This window comes from Zasmidium cellare (assembly GCF_010093935.1).
Source record: "Zasmidium cellare ATCC 36951 unplaced genomic scaffold M409scaffold_2, whole genome shotgun sequence".
In the NCBI taxonomy this organism is placed as follows: domain Eukaryota; kingdom Fungi; phylum Ascomycota; class Dothideomycetes; order Mycosphaerellales; family Mycosphaerellaceae; genus Zasmidium; species Zasmidium cellare.
Genome location: NW_022986946.1, coordinates 658,837 through 684,554, shown reverse-complemented (window position 1 = coordinate 684,554; position 25,718 = coordinate 658,837). Strand labels below are relative to the sequence as shown.

Genomic DNA, 25,718 nt, shown 5'->3' with positions numbered 1-25,718 from the left:
TGCTCCCCATGCCCGGCACTCCGTCCTCATCATGGCGACTCTACCGCGCGCGTCTCATGTCCAAGTTTGAGGGAGCATCGCCCAGAGTTTGGTACGAAAATGATAGAGAGAGCTATCAACCATGTCTTAGACATATACTGACGTCGTAATAGCATTGCCTTCTGGTTGTTCGGTAAGGATGCGTCTTCGATGCTCATCGGAGTTGAGCTCATGGTTCTTTCACAGGTCTGGTCAACAACTGCTTCTACGTAATCCTCCTCACTGCTGCCCTCGATCTCGTCGGAGCAGGGATCCCCAAAGCGACAGTTCTATTGGCATCCATAATACCAGGAGTACGACTGCAGAATCCATGTTGCCTCTCACGTCTTTAATCACTTGCTGACACAGATTGCCTTGCTTGTAGCTGTCTACCAAGATCGTGACCCCATACATCATCGACTTGATCCCATACTCGCTTCGCATAACAATACTTGCGGCCCTATCAGCAAGTGGAATGCTTGCTGTGGCACTCTCTCCAGATGACACGGATGCAAGAAGCCTTGCAGGCAAGATAGCTGGCATCGTCTTGGCCAATATTAGCTCTGGTGCTGGTGAGGTCAACTTCCTCAGCCTGACACACTTCTATGGCCACTTCAGCTTAGCTGCCTGGGGAAGTGGCACGGGAGGAGCAGGTCTAATAGGCGCGGGTGTCTACACACTCGCAACGACAACGTTGGGCTTCAGTGTGAGGGGAACCCTCTTGTCCAGCATCCTGCTGTCAGTCGTCATGTTGGTCAGCTACTTCATTCTCCTTCCTCTTGGCCCTTTGAAGGGCGCACAAAAGAACAGAATGGAATACCACCAAATCGAGACGGACGACGCTGAGACACCAGGCCACGAATCTTCTGGTCTACTCGAACAACCACCAGAAAGATCGATTTCGCCCGCCTATCAGCATAACCAAAGCTCTGTCAAGCAGGCCATGTCAGACCTCAAAGTCAAGTTGATCCGCGCGAGGTCACTAGTAGTTCCATATATGGTGCCGCTGTTTCTCGTCTATCTCGCAGAGTACACGATCAACCAAGGCGTCGCCCCAACACTGCTCTTTCCACTCGACGAATCCCCTTTCAAGCACTTCAGAGCCTTCTACCCGACATATGGAACGATCTACCAGCTCGGCGTCTTCATCTCGAGATCGTCCCTACCGTTCATCCGGATACGCAGCTTGTACGTCCCAACCTTGCTCCAGGTGCTCAATCTGGTCGCTCTCACCGCCCACGCATTATGGCCGTTCGTTCCCACGGTGTGGTTCGTGTTCGTCATTATCTTCTGGGAAGGACTCCTCGGCGGTCTGGTCTATGTTTCGACGTTTGCCGCGATTCGAGAAGAGGTACCTGAAGCGGAGAGGGAGTTCAGTCTAGGGGCAGCGACGGTCAGTGATAGCGCTGGCATCTTCTGTGCTGGCCTTCTTGGCGCAGGTATGGAGACTGCTTTGTGTCGATGGCAGGTTGGCCATGGTAGAGACTGGTGCAGAAGACTTTGATTCCGACTTTCAGTACTGCGAAAAGCGCACCTTTCCTCGCATCGAGGCACTCACGTGATGAAATCCTTCACGACTTTCAGCCTCACGACAACCACGAGCCGATGTCTTGGAGCCACTACGCCCGTACGTTCAACATCCAAGATGGTCAGAGATTATCGTATCACAACCTCTTCCTCGCAATCCTAGGAACCATCAAGACTAGAGTTCGCGCCATCTCCACACTTTTACGTCGGCGGTGTCTCTTTCTTGATCATTCATGGGTGTGGAATCATTGCATTGTCCAAGACATTGGACGTTTGAAGCGAATGGTGAGTCACTCGGTCAACGATGCTATGGAGACGTTCACGGCGATATGATCGTTGTGCTTGTAGGGTCTACCGTTGTGAAATGAACATATAAGAGCGTCGTGGTTGGGATAGAACGAAGGCAAGTTCAAACAATCAACACATCACATCCATCTCACAACCTTCACAACATCAAATCACCTCAATCAAACCATCCCAACACACAACCATGTCTCAAACAACATTCACGCTCGTCTCCCTCGGCTCCCACAGCACCCAGTCCCTCCTTGACTCCGTCAAAGCCTCCCCCATCAAAGACAACCTCCTCTATCTCGGCAAATGCCACCATTGGATCCACCAACCTCACCTCTCCACGGCCGCTCTCAACGGCACAGGCCCTCAACTCCAACAATGGGACTACCTCATCATCACCAAAACCCCAAACCAACCCTCCCTCACCAACACCGTCGAAAAGACCTGGTCCATCACCGCCGCAAGCTCAGAGGACCTCATCGCCTCCCTCCCCTCAGCCAAAGCCCGCCGCGCAGCAGCAGATCCCGCCCCCCTTCCACCAGGCTGGAGTCCCCAAGACCACAGCGCCCTCGACGCCGCCATCTCCCCACCGGACTTGGAACTCTCCTTGTCCGGGACCTCGCAACCCATGGGCTCTACCTCCGACTCCCCACCTCTACCCCTGAGAGACTTCATCCGCACCTTCGGCACCTCCCACCCAGGCCCCATCGCCATGTTCAACCTCCTCAGCTACCTCCCCGAGCAACGTCCCCGCTACTTGCAGTACGTCGCGGCGTTCCAGGAATCCGTAGGGATCAAGTACGGCGGGGAGCCAGTGGTGCTGGGGTTTGGGGTGCATGATTGGAGTAGTCGGAAGGAGGAGGAGGGGAAGGAGGAAGGGGGTTGGGAGGATACGGCGTTGATTTATTATCCTAGTGTGTGGCATTTTGGGAAGATGGCGGATGATGAGGCGTATGTGGAGGTTGATCGGAAGTTTAAGCAGGGGGTTTTGAGGGATAACCCGTTGATGTGTTGCACGGAGGTGGAGATTGAGTAGAGAGGAGGACAATTGCCTTGAGGCTGGGCGTACTGTCGCCGATGGTAGTTGACTATTGTAGAAATCGTCTTTCTCTAATCACACTCGTTTTTCTCGCGAACGGGAATAGCATCTCTTTAGTCATTGCCAGATGGTGGCACACCCTCAGTGCCTCTGCCCAAGTCCTCTCCAAATCTCTGGCCGGCAACAAACAGCGGCTGGCAGTCCTGCAAACAGAAGATCATACGGCACCATTCCGTCTTGCTGGGGTTCCTCCACGCGTGCATGGTGGCTCTCTGGACCATCACATCACCTCTACCCATGAGCTGTACTTCTCCTGAGTCCAGGATGGACTCGACTTGACCTTCCAACACAATGCCGTAGTCCACCGACTGCGTGCGGTGCATCATGCACTCATAGCCAGGCGCGAAGTCGACGTATCGGAGGACGGTTCCACCACCGGAGACCAGACCAAGCTTTCCGCTCTTGACCTTCTCCTCGTGCTTTGCAACGTCCGCATCTTTGTTGAGATCCGCCGGGAAAGAAGTCGTATAGGCAACGGCCATAGCAAGCCTGTCATCATCGTACTTCACCCAATCGACTGGGTGCTTCGAGTGGACGATGGCCTTCCCACTGCTGTCATTGTGGCCGGTCCAGTATGCGGTTGGACCAGGCAAGTCGAGAGAAAGCTGGTTGTTGGTGGGCTTGCGGTCGTTTGCGGCCATTTCGTCGTCTTCTTTAGAGTTGTGTTGGGAGAAGATGAAGGAGGGGTCTACCAAGTAAGCCAAAACATTGAATAGGCGGTGTCGGCGGTTTAGTTTCCTCGCGGTCGATTCGGACTCCGGAGAGGGGTAGCTGGAAGTAGGTTGCAAGGTATGCAGGTACGGCTGCACCAACTGCCAATCAAGCCGCTGATTGTCGCGCCCATCGAGTCTACCTATCATGATTAGAAGTGGTTGAACGATGTTTCGGAACTTCAATTTAGACTGTTGAGTGTGACAAAGGGCTGGCTTCTTCTTCAGGCATCGCTTGAGTCGAGATGAGATGCTATTGAGCTCTCTAGCAGTTGCGGGTTCTTCCTCGTCGATATCGTACAGTGTTCAAGAAACGGCTCTTTTGTGTGAGGTGTGTCGAATCTCAGTAAGGCATCGGCATTGGCGCAAGGTGTCCATCTTTGTCATATCTTGCCTCTGCAGAAATAGTCAGCAAACTTACGATAAGCCAGGGTCGTCAGATCCGGGTCAGCATGTACTGAAGAATGTGTAGTTCAAAGTAATGGTATCAATGCCCCTCATGTTGGGGTCCTTGAGAAAGTCCGGGTCGATGTAGAAGAACACGGGCATGTCCACAGTCTCCCCCTTGTTCAATCTCTGTTCCTCGAAACAGAAACACTGAATCTTGCTGAAATATGGCGCCACTTGCGCAGGTGTCACGCTGTATGTTGCAACCCCAATGATGTCCTCATCTTTGCTCTGGTTGGTTGCTGTGTAGAATGCCAATGCTGTCTCTCCCGGCAATACCCTCACTTCTCTTTGCTGCGGTGTGAATTTCCAAGGCAGGATGTCTGACGTCGAGCCAGCGAACGTGATTCGTAGTCGTCTCGATGTCGTGACGGGCGTCAGTTTCTCGGCTACAGCGTCTTCGCCTTCGGGAGTTGAGTGTGCTGCGGATTTGATGGGTTGCCCTCCCCAACCAGTCTGTTGGCAGATAGTCTTGTAGAGTGGTACACTGCCATAGCTCAAGGCGACTGTTCCAAGAATGATGGAGAGAGCGTAGTAGCTACGAAGTGGTTAGTCGAAGTCGCTCAAAGCCTCTTACCATCGATCGCGATCGACCAGAAAGGGATCCTACGTACAGCGTATTCCTGTTCTTGTTCTCAAATGGTTTCCTCATCTGCTCCATACTGGGGGCCGCTCCTTGGCTGGACTTTGGAGATGTTTGAATACCTCGCCTTGATGGCTTGCTCCAGGATCGCGGTTGGCCATTTCGCATGCACCCTGAGCACGTCCATTGCTGTCGTCTGGCGGCTAGTTCCAGCAAGCTTCGAAATCGTGGCGGCGACATGGTTAGTGAGGATTGGAGTGATGCAGAACAAGTCACAAGACGCTCTCGTCTGAACCTCGAAGCACATGCGCGCGGAGATGGCTCCGCGTCTTGGCAACGGCTCTGCACTTCACATGGCTCCTGCTCGTTCTCGTGGTCCGCATTCTCTGCCACGCGACATCTTCTGAGCCTTCAACAGATACAGCTATAGAGCCCGACATCTACGCTGACCTTTCGAGACAGATTTCAGACCCGAAAGAAATGGTCTCGCAACAATGGCACCGAAGTGTGGCGTATGCCATCTTCAAGACTCCAAATACAAATGTCCCATCTGCGAACTGAGATAGTAGGTCTTTTTTGCATACCATCAGAATATGATGCTGACTGTTTGTGTACAGCTGCTCTATACCATGCTACAAATCGCATAAATCCGTCCATATCAACCAAGCTTCTGAAAACGGGATCTCGACCGCTGAAAAGCCACAGGAGACCGCAACTGATCGACCAAAACGACAAAAGCTCGACAAAGTAGACTTTTCTGGATTCGAAAATGATACGGACTTTCAGCATCTCCTTACGAGATTTCCCAATCTGAAGAATCAGCTACAGCTGGTGTACGGCGTCACTTTGGAACCTGGGCCGAACGAAACCTCCTCGTGGGCCCGCAAGAACTGGTTCAAAGATGGCCACGATGAGCAGAGCGAGTCAAATCGAGGAGGCTTTCGCGATCGTGGACGAGGACGAGGCCGCATTCGAGGGCGTGGTATGTGGACAGACTCGTCACATTGCAATGCAGTTCAAAATGTGCTATTTGAACCTAACTTCATTCTCAGGCGGACGATACATTCCAGATACTCCATCGTCAGACAACGGATTGCACGGTGCTTGGACTCAGGAAAAGGGAAACAAGCAGGCTCAAGACATCATCCATGCCATGAGGAGCAGTGGCAAGTCTGACCTGGCGGAGGGTATGGAAGAGTTCATTCAGTTATGCCACCTGAAGTTCGGAGAGAAAAACTAGATTATCAAAGAGGAGAAAAGAAAAGTCTGCTGCTATTCTGAGGTCTGTGCAATGTGTTCATCGCGACTACCCCGCCTGCATGTGACAAACGGCGTGTCGGCACGGCAACCGCAAAGGAGCACTTCCATCCATCTCCAGCTTCAATATTTGGCAACTCCAACGACACAGCCGCGGCACAACATGGATGCTGAAGACAAAGACCGTCGGCTCCGGCCTCACAAGAGGGCGTACACGGATCTCCCAGAAGACTTCGAGTATGTCACCCTCTTCCATCGTGCATGCATCACGTTAGCTGACAGTGCGGCTTCCAGCTTCACATCACAGCAAGTCACCATCGTCGTTGGTGCCGACTCCGAAGATGAACTGAGGGCTTTCTACGCCCACGAGAAGATACTGGCCAAGAACTCCGATTTCTTCGCCGCGGCACTTCGCGGCCTTTGGACTGAGTCTAAGGAACACATTGTCAGACTCCCAGACCAAACTCCCGGGAGCTTCGAGCTCTTCCTACGCTTCATCTACCGAGGAGACATTCGCAAGCGGGCGGATTATGGCTTCGAATATGCCGATACTAGCTATGCGGAACTCATGGTCCGCTGCTGGGCTCTGGGCGAAAAGATGCTCTGCACTGCTTTCCAAGACGCTGTGATGGATGCGCTTCAGGAGGAAATATTCCGACTACCCGCGACGCCTGATGAGCTGCACGAGCCTATCTACTCGTTCACATCCACGCCGAATGCCCTCAGTCGACTTTGGGTGGACATCGCCTTCTTCGAGTGGAATCATAGAGACTTGAGAGAGATGGTGGATCCTGCGAAACATGGCGAGTTCCTGCTGCACTTGGCGGGAAAGCTGCTCAACTCGACGCATCAAGACCGTCAGAACGTCCCACCTTATGATAGGGTCACGGGCTGCGACTACCACGAGCACGTGAAGAAAGGCCTGCCGTGCTACAAGTAATTGAGACGACGGCAGTCTCTTAGTAGGCAACCGACGGAGTACATCACGGGAAACCTGGGCGATGCCTCGAAGCAGATGGAGGCACGTGAAGACGGTGCCTAGGAAGGTGAAGTTCTCGGTCATTCTGCTGCGAGCGAGCTTCCAAGTCTGAGCTCACCCGATTAGTTTCACGCAATGGAAGCACTTTCTCAGCGCTCATCTACGACTGATCACTCATTCAGCCATCTCCGAAAAGCATCCCGTTTCATCAACGTATCGCGTTAGACTTCGTCACGACGCACTGTGAATACACAAGTAGTCCAGCGACTACTTCGAACCGACCGTCGTATCAGTCTCCGACATCAAAAGTCGTCTCCCGAGGTTTTGGGGAAACCGTGTTTCAGACAGATCAGAATCTTGCGTCCGTGCTTGTACCACAAACCAGGACGACATCCTTTCGCTCATCAATCTGCTGAAGATTGGAAAATGAACATCATGATCCGCACATCGATTCCCCGAGACTAGGTGATATGCACGTCGATGGAACTGTCGAAGCATGGGTTGAAGAGCGCCTCACTTTTGAGCCGTTCTGGGTAGATGTATGACTTTCGTGGACTACTATTACCCAAAAGGGTGCACCTGCCCGATCAGCTAATCTATCGTGTTCACCATATTGGTCTCGAAACGATCATCTCAGCCTCGTGGCGGAGACTTGGATCCGTAACAGGAAATCGCATTGGGCCAGACATCTTCAATGGACGCTACGCCTCAGAGTCCGCATGCCGAGGACCGAAGTTGTTGCTGCCAACCATTACACCGGAAATCTCTGGGTCAGACGTTCGGCTGAAACAATGACCTCTCCATTTTGCTGCTCCAGCTGGTCTGTGATGTCCGTATGGAACGTCTGGAGAGAGAGGATGCCTTGGCGATGGGGAGTCAATCGATGACGGCGTTGGAGGTGCTATAAAGCGACGAGATGCCCTGAGAATATCCCCTCTCATCTGCAGCAGTCGCATCGTTCTTTCGTTTCTTCTTTGCACAGTCCCTCGTTTTCTAGTGCTGTTGATCGGCCATCCTGTCTTTCGTTAAAGATCAAGCATTCTGCATTGCTCGCTTCTCAGCAACAATCATGAAGGTCACTACTCAGAACCTCTTGCTTTCGCTCGCGGCTTCTGCTCTCGCGGCGCCTGTCGATAACCAAAAGCGTCAACTTGGCGGCGGTAGCGGGTCGCTGCCCTCGATCTCTGGCATTTCCTTGCCCTCTCTCAGCGGTGTTGCGCTGCCGACTGGCGGAGCTGGCGGCTCTTCTGGTGGACTAGGTGGACTCGGGGGATCGTCAGGAGGAGGGCTGGGAGGTCTTGGAGGATCGTCTGGAGGACTCGGTGGATCTACTGGAGGTCTTGGAGGATCCTCTGGCAGCATCCCAGGTCTCGGTTCCTCAGGCGGTCTGGGAAGCTCTACAGGTGACCTGTCTGGTCTCGGCGGCTCTGGTTCCGGATTGGACATCCCGTCCAAAACACTGAAGAAGCGCCAGAGTCTCGGTGCATTGACGACTGGTCTCCCCAGCGGCAGTGGAGGACTCGGTTCCGGGTCTGGTAGCATCCCAGGTCTCGGCGGTTCAAGCTCTGGCAGCGGCAGTATTCCCAGTCTTGGTGGCTCATCAGGCTCTGGCAGTATCCCAAGTCTCGGCGGATCATCAGGCTCTGGAAGTATTCCCGGGCTCGGCGGTTCATCGAGCTCTGGCAGCATCCCAGGCCTTGGTTCTGGTTCTAGCGGACTTGGTGGTCTGGGGTCTGGCAGTTCCAGCAGCTCTGGCGGTGACTTGAGCTCTCTCGGTGGGCTCAGTTCCGGCAGCAGTCTCACACCATCCACGACTTTGAAGGAGCGTCAGGACCTGGGCAGCTTCAGCGGATTCGGTAGCTCTGCCAGCGGACTCTCTGGTCTTGGTGGACTGACCGGCAGTACTGGCAGCACTGGCTCTACAGGTACGGCGTATGTTCGTGACATTCCGACCAGAACTAACGTGTTTGCAGACTCATCGTCCGCTGCTGATGGAGGCTGCAAAGGTAAGCAGGATTGTGGTGTCCCAAACGCAGCCATTGCTTACAGCGTTCTAGCTCTGACTCTCATCTTCGCCCGTGGCACTGGCGAGATGGGTACAATGGGCAGTGTGATCGGCCCACCTCTCGCCAGCGCCCTTGAAAGCGCTCTCGGCGCGGACAAAGTCAGCGTGAGTAGAGTCTGACTACAAATCATGGAGTGATGCTAATCGTCATGCTTGGTCTAGTCGCAAGGAGTTGATTACCCTGCTGATGCTGGTGGTAACGCCAATATGGGCGCATCAGGTGGCCCCGTGAGTTTTCCCGTGCAACATTTAAAACACTTCCATTAGCTTACGCTCTCTAGGCCATGGCATCCCAAGCACAGGAAGTCTTCAGCTCCTGCCCGGACAGCAAGGTTGTCCTATCGGGCTACTCACAGGGAGCCATGGTCGTCCACAACGCCCTGTCATCTCAAGGCCTGGATGGAAGCAAGGTTGCGGCAGTCGTTGCTTTTGGTGACCCCCTCAACGGTCAAGAATTCGAGGGTGTAGATGCTGCTAAGACCAAGGAGTTCTGTGGATCTGGAGATTTCCTCTGCAGTGCTGGCGGTACTACTGGGTCGGGCTCTCATTTGAGCTACACCGCAGATGCTGATGCAGCGGCTCAATTCATTGTGCAGGCTGTCGGTCTCTAGATTGTTCATCTTGATGTGAAAAGTGTCTAGAAAGGGTGCTGGCCACCATTGTTGCAGGATAGGGGCCGTGTGAAAATATGCGTGTACTCTTAATTTGTCTTCGTTCTTTCGGCAGATACAAATGTTGAAATGATTCGAGAGCCGCTTTCCACTTAACACGTCCTTTTCAGATATTCGCTGAGATGAATATTTCTTCATTGTTTGGTGAAGTCGAAGAGTGTTGTGTGCTGTGTGCCCAAGAGCTTGCCGGATCGGCGTCCTTGGCCGCCGGTCTCGCAGCATCCCAGTCATACACCATGCACGCCCTTCCACGAATTGTTGACTCTTATATTATCGCCCGGGTGTGAGCCATTGGAAGCTCCACAGGAGATATAAAGGCAGACGGGTCGGCGCAAGAGGGGCTGGACTTGTCTTACACTCTCAACAAATCACCATGGCATCCTCATTGCGGACTTTGATCCCACGGAGCGCGAGAAGAGCTGGCGGGAGCTTGCTGTTCACATCAAGATGGAGCGCATCACAAAATCAACGGCGGCAGTATAGCCTGCAGGCTCCAGATGCGGCAGATCCACGACTCAGAGCCGTCGATGCGTCGGCCCTCAGCATCACCAAGACCACCTCCCCGAAGCCCATCACCCCCAGCGAAGAGCTCATCTTTGGGCGATCATTCACCGACCACATGATGTCCTTGGAATGGACAGCAACAGATGGATGGCTACCGCCGCGGATAACACCCTATCAAAACCTGTCACTCGATCCCGCGACCTGCGTTCTCCACTACGCATTCGAAGCGTTCGAGGGCATGAAGGCATATAAAGATCGGAATGGGGATGTCAGACTCTTCAGGCCCGATAAGAACATGGCGCGCATGAACAAGAGTGCGGCACGGATAGCGTTGCCCACGTTCGATGGGGAAGCAGTCATTGAATTGTTGAAGAAGTTCATCAAGCTCGAAGAGAGGTTCATTCCCTCGCAGCGTGGATACAGTCTGTATATCAGACCCAATATCATTGGAACTCAGCGGACATTGGGCGTTGGACCGCCAGGCAGCGCCATGCTGTATGTCATTGCGTCTCCTGTAGGACCATACTACCCAACTGGCTTCAAGGCTGTCTCACTTGAGGCAACTGACTACGCTGTTCGCGCATGGCCTGGTGGTGTCGGTGCTAGCAAGTTGGGTGCAAACTACGCACCTTGCATCGTACCTCAGATGCAGGCAGCGACGCGGGGTTTCCATCAGAATCTATGGCTGTTCAAAGATATCGACCCCGAGACTGGCAAGGAAGAAGACTTTGTCACTGAAGTTGGCACCATGAACTTGTTCGCCGCCATTGTCAACAAGGACGGTCAGAAGGAGCTCATGACTGCTCCTCTAGACGGCACTATCCTCGAAGGTGTTGTGAGAGACTCTGTCCTCACTCTTGCGCGGGAGAGGTTAGTGCCGCAAGGATGGAAGATCTCTGAGCGGAGGTTCCCCATGCGCGAGCTGGTTGAAGCTGCGAATGAAGGTCGGATGCTGGAGGTGTTCGGATCAGGCACCGCTGCCACCGTCTCGCCGGTGAGAGTGATCTCATACCAGGGCAAGCTCGTGAACTGTGGTCTACCAGACAACGAAGAAGTAGGACCAATTGCTCTGCAAATGAAGGACTGGCTCGACGGCATTCAATACGGTGACGAAGAGCACCCATGGAGGTAAGCAGTAATCTTGTTGAGCCACAACGCATGAACGTGCTAACTTCGCTACAGTGTAAAAGCATGATGACCCTTCTAAGGTCTCGGTAGTTGTTTCGAATTGCCCTTGCAGCGATGGGGTCTTGTATATTGAGCGCGATAGAGTGTATATCATAGCAAGCTTCGTACTTCAATACGAAGTGCCTTGGCGTCGGTCAAGACGTCACCTTCACCTCAACGACCTGCTGTGATGCCGTCGGCTCGATATACTCCAACATCAGACCTCCGGGTGTCCACCCTGCCAGTGAACCCCGAACTGTGCTGCTCTGTTCACAAAGTGGATTTGTTTTCCACGTGCAGCAGTGCTCAGTCAAACCATCGGCCTCATTAAGCTTCGCTTTAAGCCTAGAATAACGCTGATCGACACCCCATGGAGATCATCGCCCACAATGTTTCCGCGGCGAGAAGCCTGCGGGGAAGGGCAGACATGGAGGCGATGATCGTGACAGGTCATCGATTGCTCCAATATCAGCTGGGTCTGCGCATACGCAATAACAAAGCTTGCATCGTCGCAGCCAGGTCTCAGCTTCAAAGGAACCCTCCCAAAACGACAGCTCTCTGCGCCGGCCAGCGGCCTGTTGGGATCTCCCCTGCAGGATCAGGAACCGTGGAAAGCTGTTGTGTGATTAACAAGGCAAAACGAAAATGAGCGGTCGCTCAACTGCCGGCAATCGGCGTGCGAGCGGCGGCGGCGTAGAAAAGGCATGGGCGTCTGGGCGCATCCTCACACCTGAGCAGCGTGCGAGGAAGCAGGAGGCAGACCGCAAGGCCAATCGCTTCCTGAAGAAAGATGTCCAGGACAGGTTGTCCCAACTCGAAGCACGCGTCTTGGAACTCGAGAAGACATCACCGTCTGAGAACAGCATCGCCGCCGGTGATTTGGGCTCTGGCGTGGGAAACATCCCGTATGGAGTTTCTGGCGTCATTGGCGAGAGCGCCGACATTCACGGTGTGTCGTCGAATGGCCCTGGAAAGCTCATAGACTGGAACGGGACCGCGACTGGTCAGCGTGGTCCAAACAATGCGCATGGAACTGTGTATGAGGCCTCAACGACTGACGACAACACCATGGCTGTCGACTCGGGCGCGGAAGGTCAAGACGTCACACCACCTGACTATACGGATCTGAACACGACGACAAAGTCCAGGCCAGAGGGTAGACACTTGACGTGCTTCCTCAACAACCTGGTGAACTACATACGCCATCTATCACCAACAGTGATCTGCTTCGACGATGAGTACAATCAGGACCTGGTCGCGTCGGCAGTCTTCAAGGGCTGGGACTACACGCTATCAAGATATAGCCAAAAGTGCCCATTGTGGGAGGTCCTGCGGCTTGTCGACATGTATCTGTTCAAAGACTGCAACGTTATGGAACGGATAGGAATGATGAGGATGCTCCACAAGAGGTACCTCTTCGAAGTTAATGCGAATCTGCCGACGGCTGGCCCACCGCCGCCCTGGTTCAGGCCACAGTAAGTAGAACTCCCATCCACTGAATACGTCTGCTAATCTGCCTCAGATTCTCCGAGAAAGTGTTCTTCCACGACCCCGTCATAGACCACCTCGCCTGGCCTCGACTACGCGAACGCATGATCACATCCGAGCAAGACCGCATGACGAACCGATTCTGGTCCTACTACATCAAAAACATCTGCTTCACTTGGCAATCCGAACCCGTCGGCATAGTGTCATACAAGCCGGAAACAGCACTGTATCAGTTTGCATCGAGCTTCGAGACGGCAATCGTTGACATCGCAAACTGGCGTATGGAAATGGACTTCTTTCGCGCCATACCACAACTCGCCGGCGACGTCCCTCCGCATAATTACATGCCACTTCGAACGATTGCACCGAAGTTCGGTGCCGATGGCGCGCGAGAAGCGCCACGAAGTCTATCGCCGAGGTTCGGCATGCATCAGCAACAGCAGCCCGCACAAGGCCAGCAACAAGGACAAGCTCCTCAACAAGAGCCAGGTACCGAAGAGGAGTGGTGGCCGGATACGAAAAACTTGCCTGGCAACAACGCTCAGTTGGAGCTGACTGAGATATCGCCGGCCGCTGGTGGTGTATGGCAAGATTTTTACACATGATGGTGCCATTTCGTTGAAGCGGTACCACATTGTTGGAGCACTTCCGTTCCTAAGATATCCCGCCTGCTTAGACCGACTTTGCGACATGATGTGTAGTCACGACTCGACTACAACGGCGCTTTGGAGTGCTTGACGAAAATGATGACCAGCTATGGCTTGGTGGACAAACTTGGAGAACCGCTTGTAACTAATGCTCTTTGTGATTTGTTCCTTACTAGATACCACTCCACGAGTACCACTCCACGAGTACCACTCCACGAGTACATAGACCACAGCATTTACCATCTCCCTGGAGACGGCATGTGATATTTATCGACCCCTGTCAGAGCCAAGACGCTAAGCGGGGAATGTCTCCAAAGGAAGGGACCTTAAGTGAATCCATCTCAACCACCTCACACAGTCAACTTTTCTGTCTTCTAACCTTTCTTTACTGCATAGCGTATCTGGCCTTGTGATTGTTGCGGGATACCTCCTGCCATTGATCTGCTGACCTTTCGGCTGGACCAGGAAATCCTAGATGACGGCTGCCTACTGTACGACATGATCACGAAGCACGAAAGATAGCCAGCGTCCTGGGACTTCTGCCACCATGTTTTCCAACGCTCTCAAATCGTTCCAATCCAACATCTCGAGCAACTACTCCATCGCGCCGCAACCGAGCAGCACAGCAGGACCATGGAAGATATTCGATGCGAAGCGAAAGCAGACGGGCAAGGCGGCTTCGGTGTTCGTGTTTGAGAAAAAGAGCTTGGAAGCTCCGAGTGGTGGGTTGGGTGGGAGGAGCAGTGCGAGCTCGCTGAAACGCGCTCATGAAGAGGTTCTGGAGCGGTTGAAGAGGGAAGCGAGTAGTCTTGCTCGATTGCGACATCCTTCCATCTTGGAGCTGGCTGAGCCGGTGGAAGAGACAAGGAATGGGGGTTTGATGTTCGCGACGGAGCCTGTGACGTGTAGTCTGGCGGCGTTGCTACAGGAGAAAGATGAGCAAGAGCGGACAGGTGGCCGGGCGAGCAGATATGTCGTGGAAGAGTCAGACGGCACACGCAAGAGGAGGGAATTAGAGATTGATGAGTTGGAGATACAGAAAGGGCTATTGCAGCTGGGCAAAGGACTGGAGTTCTTGCACGAGAGTGCAGGTCTGGTCCATGCGAATCTGACGCCTGAGGCTGTGCTGGTGAACCACAAGGGAGACTGGAAGATATCTGGACTGGCATTTTGTGGCCCTCACGAGAGCAGTACGGCGGCGACATCCCTACCACCTATAAGTCTGCACGAAGTGCTCAATCATGATCCACGACTGCCCCGGCTTGTGCAATTGAATCTGGACTTCACCAGCCCGGATTTTGTGTTGGACAATAGTCTGACGGCGTCGGCAGATCTCTTCAGCCTGGGACTTTTGATTGTCGCACTGTATAACCATCCTCATACTTCGCCAATAAGTGTTGGAGGGTCACCTTCTTCATACAAGAGGGTCTTCTCCAGCTCTTCTACGGTACCGACCCAGAACAACAACTTCCTTGTACCATCATCTCATCCGCTGCCGCCGAAGCTCGCATCAGAGCTCCTGCCACGGCTCATAACGAGACGACCAGCCCAACGAATGTCAGCGAGGGAGTTTCAAGAGGCCAGCTACTTCGATAACATCTTGGTGTCTACGATTCGATTTCTAGATGCGTTGCCGGGCAAGACTCCAAACGAAAAGACCCAATTCATGCGAGGATTGCCGAAGATCATGCCCCAGTTCCCCAAGAGCGTTCTCGAAAAGAAGGTGTTGCCGGCATTGCTTGAGGAGATGAAGGATAAGGATCTGCTTGCACCGATCATGACCAATGTGTTCGCTATGGTGAAAGCAATGCCCACTGGCAAACGTGCATTCACAGAGCGTGTGGTGCCAAAACTCAGGGAGATCTTCATCACGAATAGATCAGCAGAAAAAGATACCTCCAAGGAGGCTGGGTTGATGATCCTTCTGGAAAACATGGAGACTGTTGCGGCCAACTGCTCTGGCAAGGAGTTCAGGGATGACATCCTGCCGATAATCCTGGTTGCCATTGAGTCTCCTACTCACGCTCTGGTCGATGCGGCCCTCAGTACACTGCCATTCGTGTTGACTGTGTTGGACTTTTCCACAGCGAAGAATGAGCTGTTCCCTGTCATTGCGAATGTTTTCGCCAAGACGAGCAGTCTGGCCATCAAGATTCGAGGTCTGGAGGCGTTCTACACGTTATGTGGCGGTACACCCTCTGGAGACAGCTCGAACGACGATGATCTGAATGGCATTGGTGTGCCTGACAAGAAGAAAAACTCATCAAGTAGCGTCATTTTGGACAAGTATACTGTGCAGGAGAAAGTTGTCCCATTAATGAAGGGGATAAAGACAAAGGAGCCCGGCGTGATGATGGCGGCACTGCGAGTTTTTCGACAAGTCGGCGAGGTGGCTGACTCCGACTTCTTGGCTATGGAGGTTCTACCGATCCTCTGGAGCATGAGTCTGGGGCCGTTGCTCAATCTGCAGCAATTCCAAGCTTTCATGAGCTTGATCAAGAGCATGGGTGGGAAGATTGAGCGGGAGCACACGAGAAAACTACAGGAGCTATCGTCCAGCAACGGCACAGCGGGTGTTGGCAGAGTCAACGCAGGTAGTCGTAATGCCATTGGCGTATCTGGATCGAGCAACGAATTGAGCAATGGTGACGATGCGGATTTCGAGACCCTCGTTTCTGGACGCAAACAGGCAGACAACAACGACCTCATGAACGACTGGGGAGCGCCGGCCGCGGTCCCTGCGAACCCTCGAAGTTCGTCCTCGTCCAAACTCAACGACACTCCTACCTTTTCGTGGCAGACACCAGCGTCCGGCACAAGAACGCCTCAGCCAGCGATGTCTTCTATTCGGCAGCAATCGTCCACACAACGATCAATCACACCTGATCTTGCAGCATTCACTGCTCTGACGCCAAACAGCCAGTTCTCCCAGCCTTTGCAACCCGGCCGCTCTACCAGCTCATCAACCTCGACCATGCCAATGCGGCCAGCGCAGCAGTCGAACGCCTCGAGCGGTTCCAGCATTGACTGGTCCGCAGCCGCTAAGAGTCCAACGTCACGGTCGACTCAGCAGTCTAATATAAATGGCATCGGAGGCGCGCCTAGGTCGACAGGATCGTTTGGCATACCACCGCCACCTACAAGCCCTCAAGGGATAGGGCAGTCGAGTTATAACTTCCCAAGCTTACAGCCGCCAGCAGCCGCGCCGGCCCAGCAACAGCAGCAGAGTGGTATGTCCGGCTCGCAGAAGTCCGGTCTTGACAAGTATGAGAGCTTGTTGTAGTTTGCGAGAATGATACCCTTTTGATTTAGACCAACATTGCTCGTATTGAAGTGTCCATCGCTGGTGTTTTTGAGTGAGGATACGCGTATCGTATAGCGTACCGAATTCGCACATTGTCATCGGCTCGTGCATGTAGTCAGCAACGCCGAGCCGAACGACATCCAAGACTGACATAACAATCCTGAACTCCGTGGTTCGCGTATGGCAGACTCGGGTATTCGACTGCAATCCTTCACGATAAAAATTGGTTGTCGTCGTGCCGGCATGTTAGCCTATTCCTGCCTGGTCAGCGGCACGCTTGCGATCCCGCGGAGGCCGACAGCAAGGGCTTGGTAGTCTGTCGATTTTTTCACCTCGCTATCTTCACCTCTGCAAAGAGATCTTCCTGTTCACCACAGGGCACTTTCAGTCGGCATTCTCACACAATGTCGTCGTTCTGTTTTTTTGTGGGTCCCTCTTCCTGGACGATTGCCGCAAGATATCCGCCGTGGCCAAAACCCTGCAGCCCTCAGCCGGTCTGACAGGCTCCTCGCATCATCGTCATCATCATCTCCCGCGCAGCACGGATGATGAGGCTGAAGATGACAGCAGCAGCAGGGTGGTGAGAGAGGTGTGCATGCATGCACGACGGATCCTCCCCTCAGCGCCGAATCGCGTCAGCGCACGTCTCCCTCTTCGTCTCGCTCGCTCGTCTAGCTTCGTCAAGCCATCCGCTAGCGGTATGTGGTAGAGACAGAGAGGGATCGGGTCACGAAGGAGTGGCCGCGGTAGGAAGGTCGCTGCTGCTGCTGTGGTAAGCCGCTTTGCTAGACGCCCGCAGGGTTGGAACTTGGATGGGCTCGGTCGACGTCACGCATCAGCAGCACTGCAGCAGTCGCGCTTCCTGCCAGGTCGCGGCGGACCTCACCCCATGGATGGGAAGGTGACTGTGTTGCGAGGACCGCTACACCCGCCGGCGCTGGGCTGCCTCGCCTTTTCTGCTGGCTGGCCTACTACCCCTTCCGGCTTTCGGTGTTAGGAAGCGCCCGAGATTTTACGATGTGCTGGATGGCCGTTTGCTGGAAATGACAACGGCCATGGCACCGTATGCCGAAAGGGCGGAAGCGGATGCATCTGCTGATCCCAGCCAGCCAACAGCTTCCTCAGGGCCACCATTCTACTACGGCGGGGCCGTTCCTCTCTCGTACGACTTTCTGGCGACGAGACTCGAGCTCCGGGCGTGGTCAACAACAACACGGCTACGTTGTGCTGGTATCCGCGCACAAGGCGGACAGCACAGCCGGATCGATTTCCCGCTTCATTCATCATGTTTCTGGCGGAATTCCGAGCTCTCCAACACGTGCTGGGCGCGAGCCGAAAAAGGCTTGTTTTATGCTTCACTTCTTACCTCACCGACTACTTTGCGGCGCTAAATTCAGCCCGCCCTCCCTGCGTGCTAGAACCACTGGCTGTTCAGAGGGTTGAATCATCTGTCTGCTGCCCTTTTCAACCCACACGTGACGGGGTCTGCCCCGTCCTGGGTTGCAAGGTTTGTCATCCGTTGGATTGGCCGATTAATCTCGCGCCGGCTTCGCGGATTGCTGAAGGTCCCGTGGCTGAAACCTGATGACTGTGTTCGACCGCGAGAAATCCAAAGTCGCGTCTTTCTACTCTTTCATAACCTGTTCGCTGCTGTAAGACGGTTTTCCAAACCCCTGCTGCCAACTTTCAACAAAAGCCTTGTCCTGTACACCACCTCTTTCGCCTGACGACAGAGGTCACCTGCAACGCTGCAGAAGTCGCTTTCTCTCGGCACAGCTGCCTGTCACTCATCATCTCCTGCCTGAAACCCGCAGGGCCACTGACTAGGGTTTTGTTGTTTGTTGAACTGCTGGCTCGCGCCTCACCAGTCGCTACCTCGCAGCAACAATCACAACCATGTTGGCAGATATGGCTACACCGCAGGAGCCTACGATCGCCTCGCCCAAGCTGGACTTGAGCAAAAAGTCACGAGGCACTCGCAACAAACGATTGCGGCGCCTGGAAACGGCCGTGCGATCGTTTCGCGTGTTGAGAGGACTGACGCCCGAGCAAGTGGACTCGTTCATGAACTCGTACATCATCTACGACCTCGACTGGGCGGACGAGAAGATGATGATCGAAACGCTGGGGCCGGATTACCAGAAAAAGGTCGGCCAGTGTCTGGCGGATTATTACAGCGTGCTGAATCATCTGTGCGCAATTGGCGAGCTGGAGAAAATGTACATCCCGCCAGCAATGGATTTGGACGAAGGACTCACCATGAACCAAATCCTGTACGAGGAACAAATCGCCAAGGAAATCCAACTCCCTCCCAACGCCAAAGTGCTCGATTTGGGATGCGGCCGTGGCCGAGTGGCGGCGCACATCTCCAAAGTGACAGGCGCACAAGTCACCGGCCTCAACATCGACGCCGACCAAATCGCCAGCGCCAAGGCCTTCAACAAGGAAAAGAAGCTCTCCAACGAATTCATCCGCGCCGACTTTAACGATCTGCCACTCCCGCTCCCGGATAACCACTTCGATGGCTTCTACCAGATTCAGGCTTTCAGCCTTGCCAAGGATCACACGAAGCTGTGTCAGGAACTTTTCCGCGTGTTGAAGCCGGGGGCCAAGTTGTCGTTGCTGGATTGGGCGAGTTTGGATGCGTATGATCCGGAGGACCCGTATCATCAGAAGTTGATGAAGAGGATCAAGCCGTTGATTGGGGCCGTTGGTACGCCGACTCCGGAGAGTCTGGCGAAGTCGTTGGAAGCGGCTGGGTTCAGAGTGTTGGAATCTAACAATGCGAGCATCGATGGAGTCCAGTGGCCCTTGATTATCAAAGCCGACGACTATTTCCGCACGGCTCGGCGCGCTCTCCTTGGCCTGGTTCGAGTGGGTCTTTTGCCCACGCACTTCAAGACGCTTTTCGACCGCCTCACAAAAGACTGCGACTCGTTCATCGAGGCAGACAAGGCACGCTTGATCACCACGAGCTACCACTGGCTTGCCGAGAAGCCTTTCACGGATTCAGCGGCCAGCTCAGAGAAGGCGATGAAGATGGACTCGTCAGCAAGCTCAGATACAGCAGTGAACAGATCAGAAGCAGAATCACCAGCCAGCGAGGAGCCACCTGCAGTTCAGGAGCAGAAACTGTAGAGATGCAGCAAGCAAAGCACGAAAAGATGACATACGACCTCCAACAAAATCCTAGGACGCCGGGCAGGGATCGGCCCAGAAAGAAGTTACCGACTACGATCAGAATCCTTTCACGGACGGCCTATCAGACGACTTTAGAGCTACTACAGCAGGCTCGCGAATCGAAAAACGTCACTCACTAATCATAATCACCACCACCACCACCACCATTTAATGCCGATACAAGTAGCTACTTGACGAAACCCAGACAGACAGAACAGACGCATCGAGCGAGCGAGCGAGACGACTTTCCGGAGAGAGAGAGGGGGAGGGAGAAGGAGAGAGAGCGCATATGAATGTACCACCAGCGTGGCGTTCTTCGAGTGGGAAGGAAATGCGATGAAGCGCGAATTGTATTCTACGGCTGGCCCTTTCGATCCAGCAACCACCACCACCACCACCACCACCACCACCACCACCACCATCCTCCAACCTGGTGAGCGGCGGTGCTGTTGGAACAAAGGGGGGAGTCGACTTTTTTTTGCATTTGAAGGTTTATGGATCTTTCGATACCCATGCCTGCGTGCATCTTTTTTTTGTTACCTCCTTTATTGGGAAAAGGAGGCTTTTCTGCTGGAACTTGATTTGGTCTTGAGTGTACAGCATTTGTGTTCTTTGCTAGAGGTTGAGATAGAGCGGAGTTGTTTCTATTATTGCAGCGTTTCAGCGGCTTTAAGATGTTCCCTCCTACCAATCTCTCTCTCCTCTGCAGAGCCTCAGGAACGAGCCATGTTGAGCTAATACTGTTGGCCGGTGGTCCTAATACAGATGTGGCAAACTTGAGCAATTACTTGTTTTGTTCAGCAACTGCCGTTTCTGGAGGGCTGAAAGGGGAAGCAGGTCACGGGATCGAGATCTCGAGGTGGAAATTTCGCAAGGAGAGTGCAAGTTGCATATCAGCGTCTATCCGAGAGCAACAACGCTAACGTCTACCAGTACACCCCAGCAGATGCTGCTCCGATACAAGTGTTCGACGCCATTGGGGAACGGTGTTCTTCCATTTCCCCCGAAAAATTCTTGGTTCCAACGATCCGCCCATCCTTCACTTGCTGAAACGAACGGCAGCAACGAGAAGGTTTCTGGCTTGTTCTTCGGTGTTCATTATAGCGATTAGGCGTCTTCGCTCTTGCCCTTCTTCTTCTTGGAGCCGCCGATTGGTGCCTCTCCTGTGGCTTTCTGGTGTACGATGAACTTGGTGTAGCATTCCTCTCGGTCCCACTCGAATCCAGCGAGGTAGGGGTTTTCTAGCTCATCATCGGCCTGCGGGACGGATTACAATCAGCTTTGAACCTCCATTGAGAACGATAGATGGGTCATGCTCACCTTCTTCTTGAACTGCTTGTGGATGGCATCCATGGCATCCTTGATGGTGACGCCTTTGAGGTTCCGCGCGGTGACCTCAAGGCCTAGCGGGAAGGCGAGGTCGATCTTCTTGATGGGGGGTGTTGTCAGGAGCTTCTTGAGGACCTCCTTGTCGTCAATTGACGTGGGCGATGTGTTCAGCTTCCTGCTTACGGATCAGCGTCCGATGTTCGGAAACGGCAGGAGCGAGTGAGGTGAGGCAATAACAGCAACATCGCATCACTCTCATCATCACGGGGATGCCAGGCTTGGAGATGGACTCACCAGTTCAGCTTCTGGGTCTCTGGAGCGATCTTGAGTTCTACTCCTTCCTTTTCTGGAGGGGCTGTGTCAGCGGGGTTGGAGCTCTCTCATCAGGCTGGACGATGCGGTCTCACCAAGGTCATTGATGTTGAAGACACCACTCACGGTGCTGCTCGTTCTCCGGTGCTTCACCTTGCTCTCGGTAGGCGATGCGGGCACGGTGTCATCGACGGCAGAGTCGACCTTGGTCAACGACGGCTGCTCTTGTACTTCGGCGGACATTGTAGCTGGGTGGAATGCGGGCGTGGATTGGCTGGGCAAGCAAGCAAGCACTCGGTTGCAGTAGTCAGGAACAATGGCTGGCTGGCTGGCAAGACTGGGTGGATGGTTGGTTGGTTGGATGAAAGAGGAGAGAGGAGGGAAGAGAGCTGTTTGCTTGGGAAGAGAGAGTCGAGCTCGCGGCGTCTCCTTTGTCAGACCCGATCACCTCACCTCACCTCACCCCGCCCTGAGACGCGCGTGACCTCACAGCTGTGGTTGAAGCTGATGAGACAACATGCCATGCCCATGCCACCCATCGCCCAATCACACCACCCCGGCCTGCGACGCCTTCTAGCGGCAAGCGGCCCCGCAGTCTGGGGTACAGTACCGACCGACGCTAGACGCGACTGCTCGTGTGATCGACTTGCGCCGACCGGGAAACAACTCGTGTGCGATGAGGTGACAAAACATTCGATCGCATGTGTTGGGACGAAAGCTTGAGGTTTGAGGGAAAGCATCTTGCTTCAAGAGATTCCAAGCCTTGTTTGTTGCTGTCGACGCAGGAACGACCGAGCTCCCAGCCTGAGATCCAGACCCTTGAAACTCTAAAGCTCTGGCCGATGACCAACCTACCGACCCAGTACCTCCTCACGTGTACACCTTGATGAGGACTGTACAAAACACGAGATTAACTGTACGTGGAGGCAATTTCAGCTGCGAGAAGAATTCGTCAAACAAGGCCGGCAGTGGTCTTCAAGAGCCGAGCAGAACAATGAATGCCCGACCGGATTCTACTTGCCTCACATCCGTGGCCTATGTCAATGGTTAGGCGGAAGACGCCCAATAGACGGGAACACATGCACGGGACGATCTGAGGATTCAAAGGTAGAACAAGGAAGGCTGGGATCGAATCGCACCATTGATGGGAACTGTCGTCGCCGGCATCAATACATCATCATTCTATTGCGGGCACTACCTTCTCCAACCACACACAAAGATCACGCAGCAAGGCTCCATTCAACGTATGCGTCAAGCCCTCATATATCTGGACGTCAGTCACACTCTCCTCAACGCCAAGCTCCTTCAAAGCATCAACAGTGTACAACCACGCTCTCCTCGGAATAAACTCATCCTTCGTGCCCCTCGCCAGAAAGACCGGCACCTTACGCTCCTCATTCCACTTCAGGCCCTTCTCAGTACGAATCTCCTGAATCCGCTGCTTCTGATCCGACAGCGGCAGATACCCCAACAGCCCCACGATCCCCGCCAGCTGCCCGCTATACTTCGAGGACGTGAGATGGGTAAGTAAACTCATCGCGCAGCCTTGACTGAAACCACCGAGGACGATGCGATTTGGTGGTGTGCCGGATTCGACGACGGTGTCTATCAGTGATTCGAGATACGCGACAGTCTCCAGCATGCCTTCTTCGTCTTCGTCTGGTACGAGCTCAGGCCGTGAGGGTGTGAGGTAGGGTAGGCTGTTGGGCGTGAACCAGGCTTTGTCCATTGTTATGGGGTTGTGTTTGGCGTTGGGGAAGATCCAGCTCAGCCAGGGGAGTTTGTTTCCTTGTTGGAATTGGTCGCCGACGTCTGGAAGATTTTAGTGATTGGTCTTTGGTATCGTTTGTTGAGGGTTTTTGGGAATGGGAGTGGATTGGTGAGGAACTAACTGACTTTCTATTGCTGCTGCACTGTCTGCGAGACCGTGGACGAAGATGAATGCTGCAGAATTTTTTGCATTTTCGCTGGGAGTTGTCGCGGGCTTGTAGATGGGGTCTTCTCGACCTCGGTCTTGAGGGAAGTTGATGTTTCTCTCATTCGTCGCCATGATCGGTCGATCTGGTGGTGAAAAGTATTCTCTCAACACAGTTTGAACGGGAGAAAAGTAATAGACGCCTGCAGGATTGTAAACAATGTCTACCTACTTCTCATAGAATGTGGAAGCAATGATGCAGCCAAAGAGCTCTGCTCTACCAGCCACCATCTTCGAGCTTCCAACTTCCACTTTTCCGTGATCGGCAGTCGGACTAAGTGACACCCAATAACCAGCAAAGCAAGACTTTGATCTCAACACCTCTTCAAAACAGTTACATGCAAGATTCTTGACGAGCCATGGCCAACCACGGCCTCACAGTCGAGGATGCAGACCGGCTTCTGGATCCCATCGTCGACTTCCCGGATCTGGGCTCAGCTTTTGAGCGAGTAAGGCCGATAACAGACTTTCGAAAGGACGATGCAGAGGCACGAATATTGTACATTTGTCGACGGATACAACCTGAAGGCCAGACTGGAGGGCCACAAGACGGGAAAGATGACTTATTCGTGCTGAAGTGCAAAGTGCAGTACGTCCTCTTTTTCACTCATGGCTTCACAGTCTTTCTCGGCTTATGATGTCCGTAGAGCACCATCCGTCCTCGCCGGCGGCCTCACAACACCCATACCAGGACCAAGCGAACATACCAAGGACGAACTGAGAGCTCTGAAAACATTCGCCGATACCAAATCGCCGTCTCTACCCCACCTCGTGGCAACGAAAACCGTCGTCCAAGGCGACGATGGACCGATGCCTGGTGGATACATTGCGTATATCGTCATGACTTTGATGCCCGGGAGGGATCTGATGGATTTGAAGTTTTGGAGTATGGAGGAGCCACGGAAGGCGGAGATTCGGAGGGCTTTTGTGGTGGCGTTGAAGTATGCCCTTTTACTTACCATGATGAGAAGGAGAATGGTGAAGCTGATAGATTTTGCGACAGACAAGTTTGGAGGTTGGGATTTGATCCTTATGATTGTGCTTTGAGGAATATTCTGTGGGAGGCGGAGACGCAGACTCTGTAAGACATTCCGGTGTGATGCATGATAGAACTGACGTGATTTGTAGGTCTCTTGTCGATTTCGAGCATTGGCATAGCACGACGAGGGACCCTATCAATATGGACGTGCAGGATGAGATGCAGAGATGGGGGATTGTGCAGCGGGCTCCGTCGAAAACCCACTGGGAAGAGTGGTTTTATGCGGAGGGTTTGACCACGAAGCGATAGCATGAGAGAAGGGCTCGGGGAATAATAAAGACAGACCGTAGACAGCAGGTCAACAGCCAAGACGCAGCAAGTCTCCCATTTCTGCTATGTCGACACAATCACATGCCGAAAGTCCCTCTGGGTGAACGAGTGGCTGTTACACAATTCCTCTCGATTGGTGGAATGGCGTCAACGAGGCAGACACGAGGACAAGAGACCAAGAGCCCAGGAGACGGACCGTCCATTCCGGGGAACGCCTGCATAGAAGGTGTTGGTGGAGATCTCGCAGATGTCCGAATCGCCCGCCTCGGGACAGCCGCGATTGCCTTCCTACGTGCCAGGGAAGCAGCCATCAACGAATGCGCAGCCCCGCCAATGCCACCACCTCCTAGAATGACGAGCGAGCAATTTCCCTTCACTGCGTCGTCGTAGGCTCAACTTCGCCGGATTTTCGAGGGTCGTGATGTCGTTGATGATGATTGTGGCGGGAGGTGGGAAGGGAAATATTTGAAGTCTGACTCTGTCGAAGCTTGCCATCGTCGCTTCCTTTTTCTCAACCGTGCGGAGTTTGGGACGGATCTGGCCACCACGTGCATGCCGCGTGTTGGAGAAGCGAGCGGCGGATATCCAGCGCCTCTGCCGTCGCGAACGCTGCTTTTGAAGACGCCACCCTCGCCTACACTCTCCAACAGTCACCACTAGAGACAGCCACTCCACTCGAGTAGGCCCTGTTGTGCGTCCCAGGAGCGAGGTATGTCAGCAGCGAACGTCTGCTTTTCCTCCTGTTCCATCTTCACCATCTCCCCCCCAGCATCACCTCCATTCGCCCAATTGATCCTGCCTCGCATTCTCTGCACAGGCCCTGCAATGCTCGCAACTGCCCGTCCGCGGCATG

At 53.7% G+C, this 25,718-nt stretch overlaps 14 protein-coding genes across 14 annotated transcripts; 10 read left to right on the top strand and 4 right to left on the bottom strand.

Annotated features, from left to right (window-relative positions):
• Positions 1-8: 8 nt before the first annotated feature.
• M409DRAFT_62541 (uncharacterized protein) lies at positions 9-1,522 on the top strand (the record flags this gene model as incomplete). The annotated part of the gene is made up of 4 exons (XM_033815219.1): positions 9-91; positions 153-172; positions 226-332; positions 404-1,522. The coding sequence occupies 4 exons, from the start codon at positions 9-11 to the stop codon at positions 1,520-1,522; spliced, it is 1,329 nt and encodes a 442-aa protein (XP_033673763.1).
• A 513-nt stretch (positions 1,523-2,035) lies between these two features.
• M409DRAFT_49388 (uncharacterized protein) lies at positions 2,036-2,875 on the top strand (the record flags this gene model as incomplete). The annotated part of the gene is made up of 1 exon (XM_033811227.1): positions 2,036-2,875. One exon carries the CDS (start codon positions 2,036-2,038, stop codon positions 2,873-2,875), a length of 840 nt encoding a protein of 279 aa, XP_033673762.1.
• Positions 2,876-2,991: 116 nt separating this feature from the next.
• M409DRAFT_16826 (uncharacterized protein) lies at positions 2,992-3,579 on the bottom strand (the record flags this gene model as incomplete). The annotated part of the gene is made up of 1 exon (XM_033803788.1): positions 2,992-3,579. The coding sequence occupies one exon, from the start codon at positions 3,577-3,579 to the stop codon at positions 2,992-2,994; it is 588 nt and encodes a 195-aa protein (XP_033673761.1).
• Positions 3,580-3,991: 412 nt separating this feature from the next.
• M409DRAFT_16825 (uncharacterized protein) lies at positions 3,992-4,756 on the bottom strand (the record flags this gene model as incomplete). The annotated part of the gene is made up of 3 exons (XM_033803787.1): positions 3,992-4,044; positions 4,107-4,633; positions 4,710-4,756. The coding sequence occupies 3 exons, from the start codon at positions 4,754-4,756 to the stop codon at positions 3,992-3,994; spliced, it is 627 nt and encodes a 208-aa protein (XP_033673760.1).
• Positions 4,757-5,172: 416 nt separating this feature from the next.
• Positions 5,173-5,918, top strand: M409DRAFT_16824 (uncharacterized protein; the record flags this gene model as incomplete). Its single annotated transcript, XM_033803786.1, has 3 exons — positions 5,173-5,243; positions 5,296-5,660; positions 5,731-5,918. 3 exons carry the CDS (start codon positions 5,173-5,175, stop codon positions 5,916-5,918), a joined length of 624 nt encoding a protein of 207 aa, XP_033673759.1.
• Positions 5,919-6,098: 180 nt separating this feature from the next.
• On the top strand, positions 6,099-6,875 carry M409DRAFT_16823 (uncharacterized protein; the record flags this gene model as incomplete). Its single annotated transcript, XM_033803785.1, has 1 exon — positions 6,099-6,875. One exon carries the CDS (start codon positions 6,099-6,101, stop codon positions 6,873-6,875), a length of 777 nt encoding a protein of 258 aa, XP_033673758.1.
• Positions 6,876-7,983: 1,108 nt separating this feature from the next.
• Positions 7,984-9,590, top strand: M409DRAFT_16822 (carbohydrate esterase family 5 protein; the record flags this gene model as incomplete). The annotated part of the gene is made up of 5 exons (XM_033803784.1): positions 7,984-8,839; positions 8,888-8,920; positions 8,972-9,084; positions 9,142-9,207; positions 9,261-9,590. 5 exons carry the CDS (start codon positions 7,984-7,986, stop codon positions 9,588-9,590), a joined length of 1,398 nt encoding a protein of 465 aa, XP_033673757.1.
• Positions 9,591-10,023: 433 nt separating this feature from the next.
• M409DRAFT_62532 (uncharacterized protein) lies at positions 10,024-11,286 on the top strand (the record flags this gene model as incomplete). The annotated part of the gene is made up of 1 exon (XM_033815216.1): positions 10,024-11,286. One exon carries the CDS (start codon positions 10,024-10,026, stop codon positions 11,284-11,286), a length of 1,263 nt encoding a protein of 420 aa, XP_033673756.1.
• A 680-nt stretch (positions 11,287-11,966) lies between these two features.
• M409DRAFT_16820 (uncharacterized protein) lies at positions 11,967-13,414 on the top strand (the record flags this gene model as incomplete). Its single annotated transcript, XM_033803783.1, has 2 exons — positions 11,967-12,796; positions 12,844-13,414. The coding sequence occupies 2 exons, from the start codon at positions 11,967-11,969 to the stop codon at positions 13,412-13,414; spliced, it is 1,401 nt and encodes a 466-aa protein (XP_033673755.1).
• Positions 13,415-14,003: 589 nt separating this feature from the next.
• Positions 14,004-16,739, top strand: M409DRAFT_62531 (uncharacterized protein; the record flags this gene model as incomplete). Its single annotated transcript, XM_033815215.1, has 1 exon — positions 14,004-16,739. The coding sequence occupies one exon, from the start codon at positions 14,004-14,006 to the stop codon at positions 16,737-16,739; it is 2,736 nt and encodes a 911-aa protein (XP_033673754.1).
• A 1,929-nt stretch (positions 16,740-18,668) lies between these two features.
• Positions 18,669-19,898, top strand: M409DRAFT_62530 (uncharacterized protein; the record flags this gene model as incomplete). Its single annotated transcript, XM_033815214.1, has 1 exon — positions 18,669-19,898. The coding sequence occupies one exon, from the start codon at positions 18,669-18,671 to the stop codon at positions 19,896-19,898; it is 1,230 nt and encodes a 409-aa protein (XP_033673753.1).
• A 1,149-nt stretch (positions 19,899-21,047) lies between these two features.
• On the bottom strand, positions 21,048-21,824 carry M409DRAFT_16817 (uncharacterized protein; the record flags this gene model as incomplete). Its single annotated transcript, XM_033803782.1, has 4 exons — positions 21,048-21,197; positions 21,261-21,444; positions 21,564-21,615; positions 21,677-21,824. 4 exons carry the CDS (start codon positions 21,822-21,824, stop codon positions 21,048-21,050), a joined length of 534 nt encoding a protein of 177 aa, XP_033673752.1.
• Positions 21,825-22,758: 934 nt separating this feature from the next.
• On the bottom strand, positions 22,759-23,631 carry M409DRAFT_62528 (uncharacterized protein; the record flags this gene model as incomplete). The annotated part of the gene is made up of 2 exons (XM_033815213.1): positions 22,759-23,393; positions 23,478-23,631. 2 exons carry the CDS (start codon positions 23,629-23,631, stop codon positions 22,759-22,761), a joined length of 789 nt encoding a protein of 262 aa, XP_033673751.1.
• A 284-nt stretch (positions 23,632-23,915) lies between these two features.
• Positions 23,916-24,844, top strand: M409DRAFT_16815 (uncharacterized protein; the record flags this gene model as incomplete). Its single annotated transcript, XM_033803781.1, has 4 exons — positions 23,916-24,145; positions 24,204-24,497; positions 24,560-24,637; positions 24,685-24,844. The coding sequence occupies 4 exons, from the start codon at positions 23,916-23,918 to the stop codon at positions 24,842-24,844; spliced, it is 762 nt and encodes a 253-aa protein (XP_033673750.1).
• Positions 24,845-25,718: the final 874 nt, after the last annotated feature.